The following is a 12398-nucleotide window of genomic DNA, read 5'->3' as shown; positions in this document are numbered from 1 at the left end:
TAACCAATAGCGGGATCTGGAGATCCATAATGGCTCCCACATATTCAACGATAACTTAGTGATCGATTGAACCATTTACATACGATACCGATTCCCTTTGTCACGCGATATTTTACTTGTCCGAGGTTTGATCATCGGTATCTCCATACCTTGTTCAACCTCGTCTCCGACAAGTACTCTTTACTCGTACCGTGGCATGTCATCTCTTGTGACCAAGTCACATGCTTGCAAGCTAATCAGACGACATTCCACCGAGAGGGCCCAGAGTATATCTATCCGTCATCGGGATGGACAATATCCCACTCTTGATCCATATGCCTCAACTCATACTTTCCGAATATTTAATCCCATCTTTATAACCACCCATTTACGCAGTGGTGTTTGATGTAATCAAAGTACCCTTCCGGTATAAGTGATTTACATGATCTCATGGTCGAAGGACTAGGTAACTATGTATCGAAAGCTTATAGCAAATTGAACTTAATGACGTGATCTTATGCTATGCTTAATTGGGTGTGTCCATTATATCATTCATCTAATGACATGACCTTGTTATTAATAACATCCAATGTTCATGATCATGAAACTATGATCATCTATTAATCAACAAGCTAGTTATACAAGAGGCTTACTAGGGACTCCTTGTTGTTCACATAACACACATGTATCAATGTTTCGGTTAATACAATTATAGCATGGTATGCAAACATTTATCATAAACATAAAGATATATAATAACCACTTTATTATTGCCTCTTGGGCATATCTCCAACATACAAACCGTGAGGCTTCAGCTTGGACTTGGACTTGTTGCAAGTAATGCATCTCTTCACATACCTGTCCACATCCCACCTCATCTTTGGCCAATAAAAGTGGTCAGCGAGCATGAGTAGCGTCTTCTCACGCCCAAAGTGACCCATCAAACCTCCAGCATGTGATTCCTGCAATAAGAGCAAACGCATAGACGATTCTGTAACACATAGTTTGTTAGCTCTAAACAAGAACCCATCATGTATGTGATATTTTTCCCATGCTTTACCAATAGCACACAAGCGATATGGTTCAGCAAAATCATGATCAGTAGCATACAAATCACATAGTATCTCTAATCCAGAAATTTTAACATCAAGTTGAGTTAATAGCATGTTCTTCCTAGATAGAGCATCATCAACAATATTATCTTTTCCCTTCTTATGCTTAATAATGTATGGAAAAGACTCAATGAACTCAACCCACTTAGCAAGACGCCTATGCAAGTTAGATTGGGCTTTCAGATATTTCAAAGCTTCATGATCAGAATGTATGATAAATTCTTTTGGCCACAAATAATGTTGCCAAACCTCAAGAACTCTAATTAAAGCATACAATTCTTTATCATATATAGGATAGTTCATCTTAGCACCAGAAAGTTTCTCAAAAAAATATGCAATTGGGTGACCCTCTTGCATCAACACACCACCAATTCCAATACCACTAGCATCACATTCAATCTCAAATTGTTTATTGAAATCAGGAAGTGCAAGCAACGGTGCAGAAGTTAACAATCGTTTCAGTTCATCAAAAGCATGATCTTGGGCTGCGCCCCACTCAAATGCAACACCCTTTTTAGTCAATTCATTCAAAGGTGCAGCAATAGTACTAAAATTGGGCACAAATCTTCTATAAAACCCAGCTACACCATGGAAACTTTTTACTTGACTCACATTCATGGGAGTAGGCCAATTTTGAATTGCTTCAATTTTAGATGAATCTACCTCTACTCCATGCTTAGAGACAACATAACCCAGAAATATGACCTTATCTTTGCAAAATGTGCACTTCTCAAGATTACCATAGAGTTGATTATCACGCAACACTTGCAAAACATGTCGAATATGCATAGTATGATCAGATTCATTACGGCTATAAAGTAATATGTCATCAAACTACACAACCACAAACTTGCCAATAAAATCACGCAAAACATGGTTCATCAGTCTCATGAAAGTGCTAGGTGCATTAGTTAAACCAAAAGCATTACTAACCACTCATATAAACCAAATTTTGTTTTAAAGGCTGTTTTCCATTCATCCCCTTCTTTCATCCTAATTTGATGATAACCACTACGCAAATCAATCTTAGAGAAAACAGCAGCACCACTCAATTCATCTAGCATATCCTCTAAACGGGGAATAGGATGACGATATCGAATAGTAATGTTGTTTATCGCTCTACAATCTACACACATGCGCCATGTACCATCTTTCTTAGGAACTAGAATAACAGGAACATCACAAGGACTTAGGCTTATGCGAATATAACCTTTGTCGAGTAGCGCTTGTACTTGCTTCTGTATCTCCTTCGTCTCTTCGGGGTTCGTCCTGTATGGTGTCCTATTGGGCAGCGAAGCTCCGGGGATCAAGTCAATTTGATGCTCAATACCACGCAATTGTGGCAATCCTGCGGGCACCTCCTCCGGAAACACATCGCTGAATTCCTGCAAAACACTAGAAACACCAAGAGAAATAGGGGTCATGTCGTTAGAAACCAAAACATCACCCTTGTACATGAGCACAAGAGGCATGGCTGTAGGATCCTCACTAAATTCCCTCATATCTTCTTTGGTGGCTAATAAGACTAAAGAATTCACTCTCTCACTTTTCGTTATATCACTCACGGCATTACAATTCTCTCGCCTATCTATGGGTGCATCCTCCAAGTTTACTTCAACTTTCTGACGAGACTCATTGACAATTTGCTGTGGTGACATAGGCTGCAAGTTAATTTTATTGCCCTTGAACTCCAAGTGATATGTATTGGCACGGCCATTGTGTTGCACAGAACGGTCATAGAGCCATGGCCGACCCAATAGTAGGTGACACACCATCATAGGAACCACATCAAAATCAATGGAATCCTTATACGGTCCAATCTCAAAATCAACACGCACCATATGGTTTACCTTCATCTCACCATTGTCGCTCAACCACTGAATATAATATGGATGCAAGTGCGGTAGATACTTCAGTTTCAGCTTGGCACACAACTCCTTGCTTGCTAGATTGCGACAACTCCCACCATCAATAATGACCTTGCAAGCTTTATCAGGACCAACTAGTGCCTTTGTTTGGAACAAATTGCAGCGTTGAGTAGATGCACTCGGCAGCACATTAAGAGCACGCTGAGACACAACAATAGTGCGAGCTTCAGACGGATAAGCATCTACACCATCACTGTCATAATCATCATCTTCTGGAGCATACGGATCAGCATCATCTCCAGTCTCATACTCATTGTCCTCATTAATAAACTTGACCTTGCGGTTAGGACAATCTCTCTTGAAGTGACCCTTGCCACCACATGTATGACAAGCCATATCACGGTTGCGCGCCGTAGACATGCTAGAATCACTCCCACTTGCAGCAGGTTCAGACTTCTTTGTGTTGGACACATTGGAGACCGGCTTGCTAGACGAAGTAGGAAACGGTGCGGGACGCGTAAATGGCGCCGGTGCAGTAGAGGGTGGCGCCCTAGATGTAAAGCGCCCAGCTCCGGTAGCACGGCCTTTGATTTGCGCCTCTTCCGCGAATTGTGCTTCAGCTTCTCTTGCATGATGTAGCACCTCATTCATAGTAGTGTAATGGTGATGACGAACAATGCCCTTGATATTATACTTCAAACCATGAAGAAAGCGCTGCATTGTCATCTGAAGTGACTCACGGACACGGCCACGCTGCATAAGCATCTCCATCTCCATGTAGTAAGCATCAACCGTCATAACACCTTGTCTCAAGAGGGTCAACTTATCATATATAGATCGCAAATAATTAGTGGGAACGAAACGAGCTTGCATAAGTTCCTTCATCTCGCGCCATGTAAGAACTGGCAATTGTTGATCTTCTTGACGAGCACGTGTAACTCCATCCCACCAACGCAAAGCATAGCCATCAAATTCTGAGGAAGCAAGCTTAACCTTCCTATCTCCAGTATAATCATGTAAGCACCATAACTTCTCAATTTTCAGCTCCCAAGTGAGGTATTCTTCAACATAAGCACCTCCTTCAAATTTGGGTATTGAGAACTTTGGCTTACCCAAACTATCGTCTTGCGGTTGTGGAGGGACACGGCGAGCTCCGACTTCAGGAAAGCCACGACCATGGTTACCACGTCCAGCACCACGACCAGCACCTCGTGCTTCATCTTGAAGCTCAGCATCTTCATCTTCACATTGTTGTTGTTGGGTCAAATTATCAACAGCTAGAGTCAACGCTTGAAGATTGCACTGAATATCCGTCATTTGTTCTTGAATTGTGTTGACGGTCTCATTAGTAGTATCCAACTTCTTGGTGACCTCCTGAATGGTCCACTTAAGTTCTTCGCCCTGATCGTGGAATTCACGTCGCATCTCATTACGAAGAGCTTCATACTCCCTCCATGTCATCACATCAGCTCCATCTTTGTTTTTCTGGTTAACAATTTTAGCATCACTAGAAGACATGGTTAGTAGGTTAGTGCACTAAAACAAAATTTGTGGTGGTACTCTCACAACTCACTCAAAACTGATAAGAAAAGGTAAATCTTACCGCTCCAAAGTGAATTAGTGTTGCTTACCAACTTGGATTGATAACTAGTGCACGGATGTAGCGAAGCGAATATCAAGGGTATAAGAACAATCACACGGCAAAGCAGGATATATGTGGGGCTGTAGGTAGGCTACCTATTTGCACCAATAACAAGCTCTAGCGCTGACCGTAGACAACCAATGATACTCACACAAGGCGATAAATGTGGCAATGCAACTATAAGGATGAATAGGTTGCAATGCACTCGAGAGACACTAGCAAAGCTCAACGAAACAGGCACAAGATTGCTCAACTACAGGTGCAGAAAAGTAAACTAGGCCTTCACTTGATCTCTTACTAGCACTTCACTTTTTCTTTTTGGATTTTCTTTTTATCACACGCAGCACTTGTAGCTCTTTTTGCTTCTTTTCTATTTCTTTTTTTTTTAATTTTTATGACTCAACTCTTTGTAACACGGCCAACAGAAATTGCAAAGCACCAAAAACCCTAACGAGCAGCCTGTCGAGCGGTAAAACTAGTCTCTTTTGGAAAAGTTCCTAGTCACTTATATCGAAAGGCTGTGTCTATGGTTGGGAACACGCAAACTTTATGCTATGTGGACTCAGAGCAACAAAAACTGAAAACTAGATGATAGTGGAAACACAAACCCTAACAATCTACTAGATGGAAGAAAAAGATACGCAAAAACAACTACGAAAAGCAACTAAAACTCGAAATTGATGCAATCTAAGGCTATGGCAAACCCTAACCCTAACTTTTTTTGGCTTTTTCTGGATGGGAAAACACTCACAACTCAACTACGGGATGGATTGTGGATGGCTTACCGAGGAAACACTGAAATCTGATACCAAGATGATAAGGGGTTGCCCGATCTTCTCAGTAAGCACGGTGGTGATGATGAAGTGGGTGATAACTTGTATGACGCAACGAAGTCTCTCGATCGATTCCTGTCGCCAATGCAACAGCTCTCAACCCTGCAAGATATTCGCAACTCCACACACTTGCGCACGTAGCCACCGACCACGAAGCGGTAAGTTGCAACCGTCTAATTCCCAATGGAACAGCAGATCACACAAGACTTTCAGTAGCTAAACACCGAATCGATGCGGATTGGTGTATAGATTCAATAGAGTTGCAAAGCAATCAACTATGAACTAGGGTTTATCTTAAACGTGGTCTAAACCTAATTTGGGGGCGTCCTGGGCACTTATATAGGGGTTCAGGACGACCAGAAGTCGAGAAAATACATTGAAAACCGACCCAGATCGGGATCTGGTCGAGACAGACTCGGACACGGCCGGTCTGGGGGCCGGTCGACCGGGCCTGGGACCGGGCAGGCCGGTTCAAACCGGGCCTAGCACCGGGTGGAGACCAGACAAGGGGTCCAGAGCCACTGGATCGTGCCCGGTTGGCACAAGCGTGGGAGCCGGTTGAAACCGGGCTCGTCCGGCGGGGCGTCCGGTTGGGCCGGACGTGGGACCGGGGCCGGCCGGCGTGGCGGCCGGTCGTCCGGGCATGGAACCGGGCCGTCCGGCGTGGCGCCCGGTCTGGCCGGGCAGTGCACCGGCCTGGACTTCTTCTTCCTTCGCGCATGCCTCCCTGTCCTCCCTCGCGCGTCCATGGGATATCTTCATGAACAGCTCCATGTGCAGCTCCATGTTCAGCTTCATGTCCAGCTGCTCCTCTCCTCCTCGTGCGATGCTTGCTCCCTCTTCGTACCTGATCATACATAAGTAAAAAGACTTAGGCAATATAAAGTTCTCATCAATCAAAGTATCATTTAGGAACAAGTTCACCTGTTGTTTGAGTAGCTTCGCACGAGCCCTTGTAAAGGGTCCAATCCTAACTTCATTGGACTTGAGCTTCACAGCAACATCTTCTTCATCTTGCAATGACGGAGGTAGTGGTTCGGTAGGGATGTCCTCATCATGGTGGCAGCGGAGGCGAACCGCGGGCTGAGACCGCGCATGGTGTTGAGGACGAGGGCGCGGGCGGAGACAGGCGATTCATTGTCCGCGAGTGCGTCGGAGACGAACTTCTGGCAGCGGCAGTACTCGATAATGGAGAGGGCGCCCTGCACGAGCTGACGAAACTCGTTGTCGAGGTAAATGGCCTTGTTCGCCTTGTTGGTGGAGAAGAGCTCGAGGATCGCGAGCCACAGCTCACGAGCAGTCTGATCGCGAGCGAGGACCATGTCGGCGATGTCTTCGTCGATGCCAGAGTGAAGGATGTTGAGCACGGAGTAGTCGACGGTGCCGTCGATGTGGCCGATCAGGCCCGCGCGACCCAGAGCGGCGCACATGTAGATGGACCACTTGGAGTGGTTGCCGGAGGTGAAGTTGAGGACGACCGGGGCAACATTGCGAGGCGCATTCCCCGGAGGAACAACGCCAGAGGAGGAGGAGACGAGCGCGCCGCTCGTGGCGTTGAGGGAGGCAGCCGGGAACGTCATGGTTGCAGCGGAAGAGGGCCGTCGGCGCTAGGGTTTAGCGGCGGCGAGGGTTTAAGTGGAGGACGGCTAGGGTTTAGGAACGGGTCCTATCTGATACCATGTAGAAACCGAGAGGGAGAGAGGTTTGGGGGGAAGCCACACGTGGTAAAGGCCACGGGGTTCCTGTGATATATATAGGCTCATAGGCCGGTTAGGGTTAGGGTTACAACGTATGGAATACGTACAATACGCATACACAACACCTATACATGTATATACAGTCTAACATAGAGTCTCGTGCATAATTTATCCAATGGACCCATCACAATTTTTGAATAGGTAGAAAGTAGTAAGTTCAATGTGTAGCTATGTTGACAGGTTATTTCTTCTGTAGTTCTAACGCCGATCTTGGTTCCCGTTCCTTTTTGGTCGGTCTATTGTCGAATCTACAGATAAGGAACACAAGTGTTCCTGCATGGTCAAGACTCGGAGATAGTTGAAAGCTGGGAGCCTCGAAGGACCAAGGTCTTTGTGCTGTTTTGCTAGCAAGATTCAAATAACAGTTCGGTTGTACCCATGTCAGAGAAATTTCTTTCAGCTGGGCATGTCTTCTACTCTGCTTCAGGCAATGTGCAGTGGTACAATCTTCTTTCAGTTCAAGTATAACATTTTACTCCTCTTAGATTTTTGTGTGGAGACAGTGTTTTCTGAGATGTGAAACTGAAGAACAAATATCAACACACAATTAGAATTCCTGTGTGGTCCTTCACTGTATTTTTGCCCTATTCAGGTCCAGTTATATGTTTGCATGAGATCATGAGAAATAAGATGTGCTGAACTGAAGTCAAAACTTATACTTTTCGTATTCAAGCTCGTGTGTTTTTTTTTTTTATACTACCTCTGTCCATAAAAGGATGTCAGAAGTTTGTCTAAATTTAGATGTATCTAGACACTATTTAGTGTATAGATACATCCGAATTTAGACAAATCTCCGACATCTTTCTATGGACGGAGGGAGTAACTTTTTTCCTATCATAATGGTAATACAGCATACGATTTGTATGTAAAAGCAGTGCAGCAATACCTTATTCAAATCAACTTGGTTCTATGCGTCCTGAACGTCCAAATCTTAATCTACCAAAAACTGCGACCACAGAAAGTGGATGGTGGGGATTGACACTAACTATTCCCATAATAATTGATGAATTTTTGAGTCTGTCGAGAATTATATCTTCATCGTCGTTTAATTTATGGCATACTGAGGCTATTATCAAACCGAAAGGAATTGGCGCCACGGAATGCAACATCGCACTAGTTTTCGTAAACTGGAATCAATTTCTTCAGATTAAACAAAAGCTTCTAACAGTTTGAATCGTGTACCTGTGTTCAAAAGTTTATGATGTGTCTTCATTTATCTAGAAAAGACGACTGGGCTCAAATATATGCAGCAATGCAAGCATCCATATTTTTAACAGGCTGCTGATAGTAGGATGGTAACGTCACATCTTTACACAGAAATAGCAGCATAAATTCAGATAGATATCCAGATTTTGCGAGTTTAAACTCAAAGAGGTCAAGGAGCGAGCTTGGCGACCAGCTCCTCCAGAACAGAGGGGCAACTACTCTTCAAGTGCTCAAACCCATCGGACGCCACGACTGCCTTGAGGTTACCCGGAGACGTGAGGAACCTGAAGCATGCCTTCTTCAGAGCAGCGCAGCCATGCTGCTCGGCCAGCGCCATTGTCGTCGCCACGTTGCCTCTGCAGACGTGGTCGCACAGCCTCCCCTCGCAGATCAGCTTCAGCCGCTCCAAGTTATACCTGTCCGCCGCGACAAGCAAGTGCTGAGCCATGGCCGCCGCCCCGTCACCGTCGTCCACCGCGGGCAGCGAGTCGGTGTAGATGAAGTGCAGCAAAGCCCTGAACACCCTGGGTTCCATGTCGTCGATTTGCACCAGAGTCGCGGCCTTCTCCTTCATGGGGCCAAGGAGCTCCGCCTTGAAGACCGATGACCGAGCTGCGAGGACGCACCTGTGTGCGGCGAATGTCTCGGCGCCGACCTCGAAAGTGACGTCGGCTGCCTCGCCGGTTAAGAGTAGGTTTCCAAGATGTTGGTGCATGTCGGACGGTGGCACCACCACAGACGGCGGTACCTGCTCCGTGAAGATCTCCTTTGACACGGTGACGTCGCACCTGATGCTGAAAGAATCATCCATCAGGTAACGGGATTCTTCCAAGTCCTTCCTTTTGATGAACTGAGCGAAGCCCCAAGATGGCCCTTTGCTGGAGAAGGTGTGTATCTCGCTGCTGGGTCTGCTGTATGATGGCACTGGCTGCCTTTCTTGGTCAAGCAGACTTATCTCGAACTCTGCTTTGACTTCATTAGCACCAGTTCTATCAGAGCAGCACAGAAAGATGGATATCCCATCGGCGTCAGTAGAGTCCTCGCCGTCTGGGTAATAGCGCATACGCCAACGATGGCCTCCGATGGCGAAAGTCTCGGACTCGATGTACTTGCCGTTGCCAGGCCCCTTGGTGCGGGAGTAGCCGTCTACATTGACGACATGCGACCCTGAAACGGCCTGTGCGACGATGGCCGACGTCGTCAGCGGCGACCCGTCTTCGCCGCTGATGTTGCCCGCCGGAGACGAGGGAGAAGCGGTGGACATTGTGAGTGGTTAGTGAGCAGCGAAGCGTGGAGTGTTCGTGAGGTGATCCTTATGTACGGTGATGGTCGCCGTGCATTGGTGGCGCCCGCCGCCCGAGCAGCCGGCCGCGTAGTTACTGCCGCGAGCGACGAGGAGACGCACTCACGCGTGTGCATGCACGCGTACGAATCGCTAGCGTTTTCATTTACTCCTCGTACGGGGTATCGAGGAGGCGACGCAGAGGAAACGAGCCGCCGCGCCCGAGCATCTCCTAGTACTCCGGACAGTGAACACCACGTGCATCCATTCAGCTTGGTTGATTTTCTTTGAAAGTTTTAATTGTTTTCTGTAAAAAGTAGGACAGAGACACACACAGCATATAAAGTCAAAAAATCGATCTACAAAAAGTCAAGTAGATATTTGAAAAGGAACTATGAAAACGGAAATCTCACACTACTCCCTCCGTCTCAGATTAACAGGCACGCACATAGTTTAAGACAAACTTTGACCATAGATTTAGTTAATAAAATATAAATTTTATTTCTACAAAATTTATATCATTAGATTCGTATGCAAAAAAGCTTTCCAATAATATAATTTTTGTGACATATATTTTATATTTTATTGACCAAAATAATGGTCAAAGCAATATCTTAAACTACGTGCGCCTGTTAAACTGGGACGGAGGTAGTACTATTTATGATCAACAGTGAGTACTCCCTTCATAGTAAACCTATGCGTAGCCCTAGGTTATCAATTTGATAAACTTAATATATATCATAAAAATCATATCAATAAAAACTTTAAATCTTATATTTTGTAATGCCATATTTTTTATTTTTTATAGTATCTCCGTCTCACGAAGGAGGTTGTATGACAAGTTTCGTGGAGCGAGGGGAGTAGTTTATATAATATAGGTTAAATGGCGACCTAGGTATAGGCGTAAGACCTATAAACCGATATGGAGTGAGTAGCTAATATGGAATTGTCTAATTTGTTCCTCAGCACATATACTTATTATGAATTTTCATTTGTAATCTTATGACATGTACATGTAATATAAATGCCATAGTTTTTATTTGAAATCTTGAGGCATGAATTTTTAGTTGACATCTTATGGCATGTTTTAGTCTAAATAGTAGTTTCAAACATAAAGAGAGATGTGTTTTGGCTTGCAAGCTCTAGTGACCTCGGTATTTTTTGAAAACGGAATATGGTATTTCAAATTATAGAAAATTTTAAAATATTAAGTGGATACATCTACATGTGTAATGTCCCAGGTTTAGAGACGATCGAGGGGTAGATTTTAGAAAGGGATGTGCATTGCATAGTAAATTCTGGGGAAATTTCGCGCGTTTAAACAAAAACTGCATCGAAGGGGGACAAGTTTCTCTCTCGACACCTTACAGGGTTAGGGTTTCGAGAGTGCGACAAACTTGCATTTCACTTCACTAGTTTAGGGTTTTGAGAAGAGAGAGGAGAGTTTGCTTGATTGAATTCCAAATGATATGACATGGTTGAATTCAAACCAAGGTTGAAATTTGAATTTCAAATTCAAACATTAAATAATTACTTAAATAATTCAATTGAGGAAATTCATTAAGTAAATGATCAATAATAAATAAGATGAACAATTATATTAAAGTAAAGCTCATTAGAGAAAACTTTGAGCTTTATTGATCATCACACACATTACAATGTCATTACAATATTCATAAGTGAAATAAAAGAATATTATAACACATTACACAAATGGGCAGAATAGAAAAAAGAAAATAAAGAAAAATTACAAGTTAATAGTCCTAGTCTAAATTCTACAAGGTCATCCTCATTTGATCTTGTATTTGATGAAGTCTTTGTCCATTTTGCTCAATGGATGATCCCTGCACAAAATCACAAAGAAGAACAAATTATGCCAAGTGGCAAAGCCACTTGGCAGGTTAAAAAAAGAATGGAAATAGAGGATAATATCAAGTCTGCCGAGCTGATCCTCTCCAAAGCCAAGTTCACAGGATCTGGTTCACACAGACACACAAGCAGCACACACATCAGGTGTGCATGCTCAACACCCAGGCACTGCTTGTGCATGTGGCACAACACACACACAGCATCAGTGAGTCACTAAAGTGACCAGAGCCAAGCTGTCGACCAGGGAGAGTATAGCAGCAACATATATAACCTTTTCAGTGCTCAAACCCTAGTCATTTGCTCATCCATCGACAGGCTGAAGGGGTAAGTTACCAAGAACACCAAGAACAGCTTGAACAAGGGGAACAGCCAGTGCTGTTCCATTTGCTCAATCTCACCATTGAATCAAAACAAGATCACCAGGAGAAGCAGGGCAAGTAAATCAATCACAAGAGCAACCCAGAAGCAATCCTCTACACCAACAAACAATCTAGGAGCTGGAGTGAGGTATACCACACAAAAGCCTGAGCAAGATCATATCTTGCTCATAATTAAGCATACAATGCATCACTGAAGCACAGAAGGGTAGAATACCCTGTGTGTATCATCATCTGGCTACCAGGCCATTTGGTGCAAGCATAGATGGGTAAGACCACTAGGTAAACATCCTATGGGAACAACAGTTATGCAAATCCATGCATAACTAGAGGAATCCAGCCAAGAATGAAACCATAGCTAGCCTAAACCACTCACTAAGCACTTACAGCTAGCTAAGCCATCAGATTATAGACAATTACCTGTCTATATATTTTGTCAACACCAAAAGGTCACTGGAAGTCCAAGACTGGAT

At 44.2% G+C, this 12398-nt stretch overlaps 1 protein-coding gene across 1 annotated transcript; it reads right to left on the bottom strand.

The window, feature by feature from the left end:
- Positions 1–8436: 8436 nt before the first annotated feature.
- Positions 8437–9666, bottom strand: LOC127291922 (BTB/POZ and MATH domain-containing protein 2-like). Its single transcript, XM_051321243.2, has one exon. The coding sequence runs from the start codon at positions 9659–9661 to the stop codon at positions 8567–8569; it is 1095 nt and encodes a 364-aa protein (XP_051177203.1). The 5' UTR covers positions 9662–9666; the 3' UTR covers positions 8437–8566.
- Between the last annotated feature and the right edge of the window lie 2732 nt (positions 9667–12398).

This window comes from Lolium perenne, chromosome 4, assembly GCF_019359855.2.
Source record: "Lolium perenne isolate Kyuss_39 chromosome 4, Kyuss_2.0, whole genome shotgun sequence".
NCBI lineage: Eukaryota > Viridiplantae > Streptophyta > Magnoliopsida > Poales > Poaceae > Lolium > Lolium perenne.
This window is presented reverse-complemented; position numbering and strand designations above follow the sequence as displayed.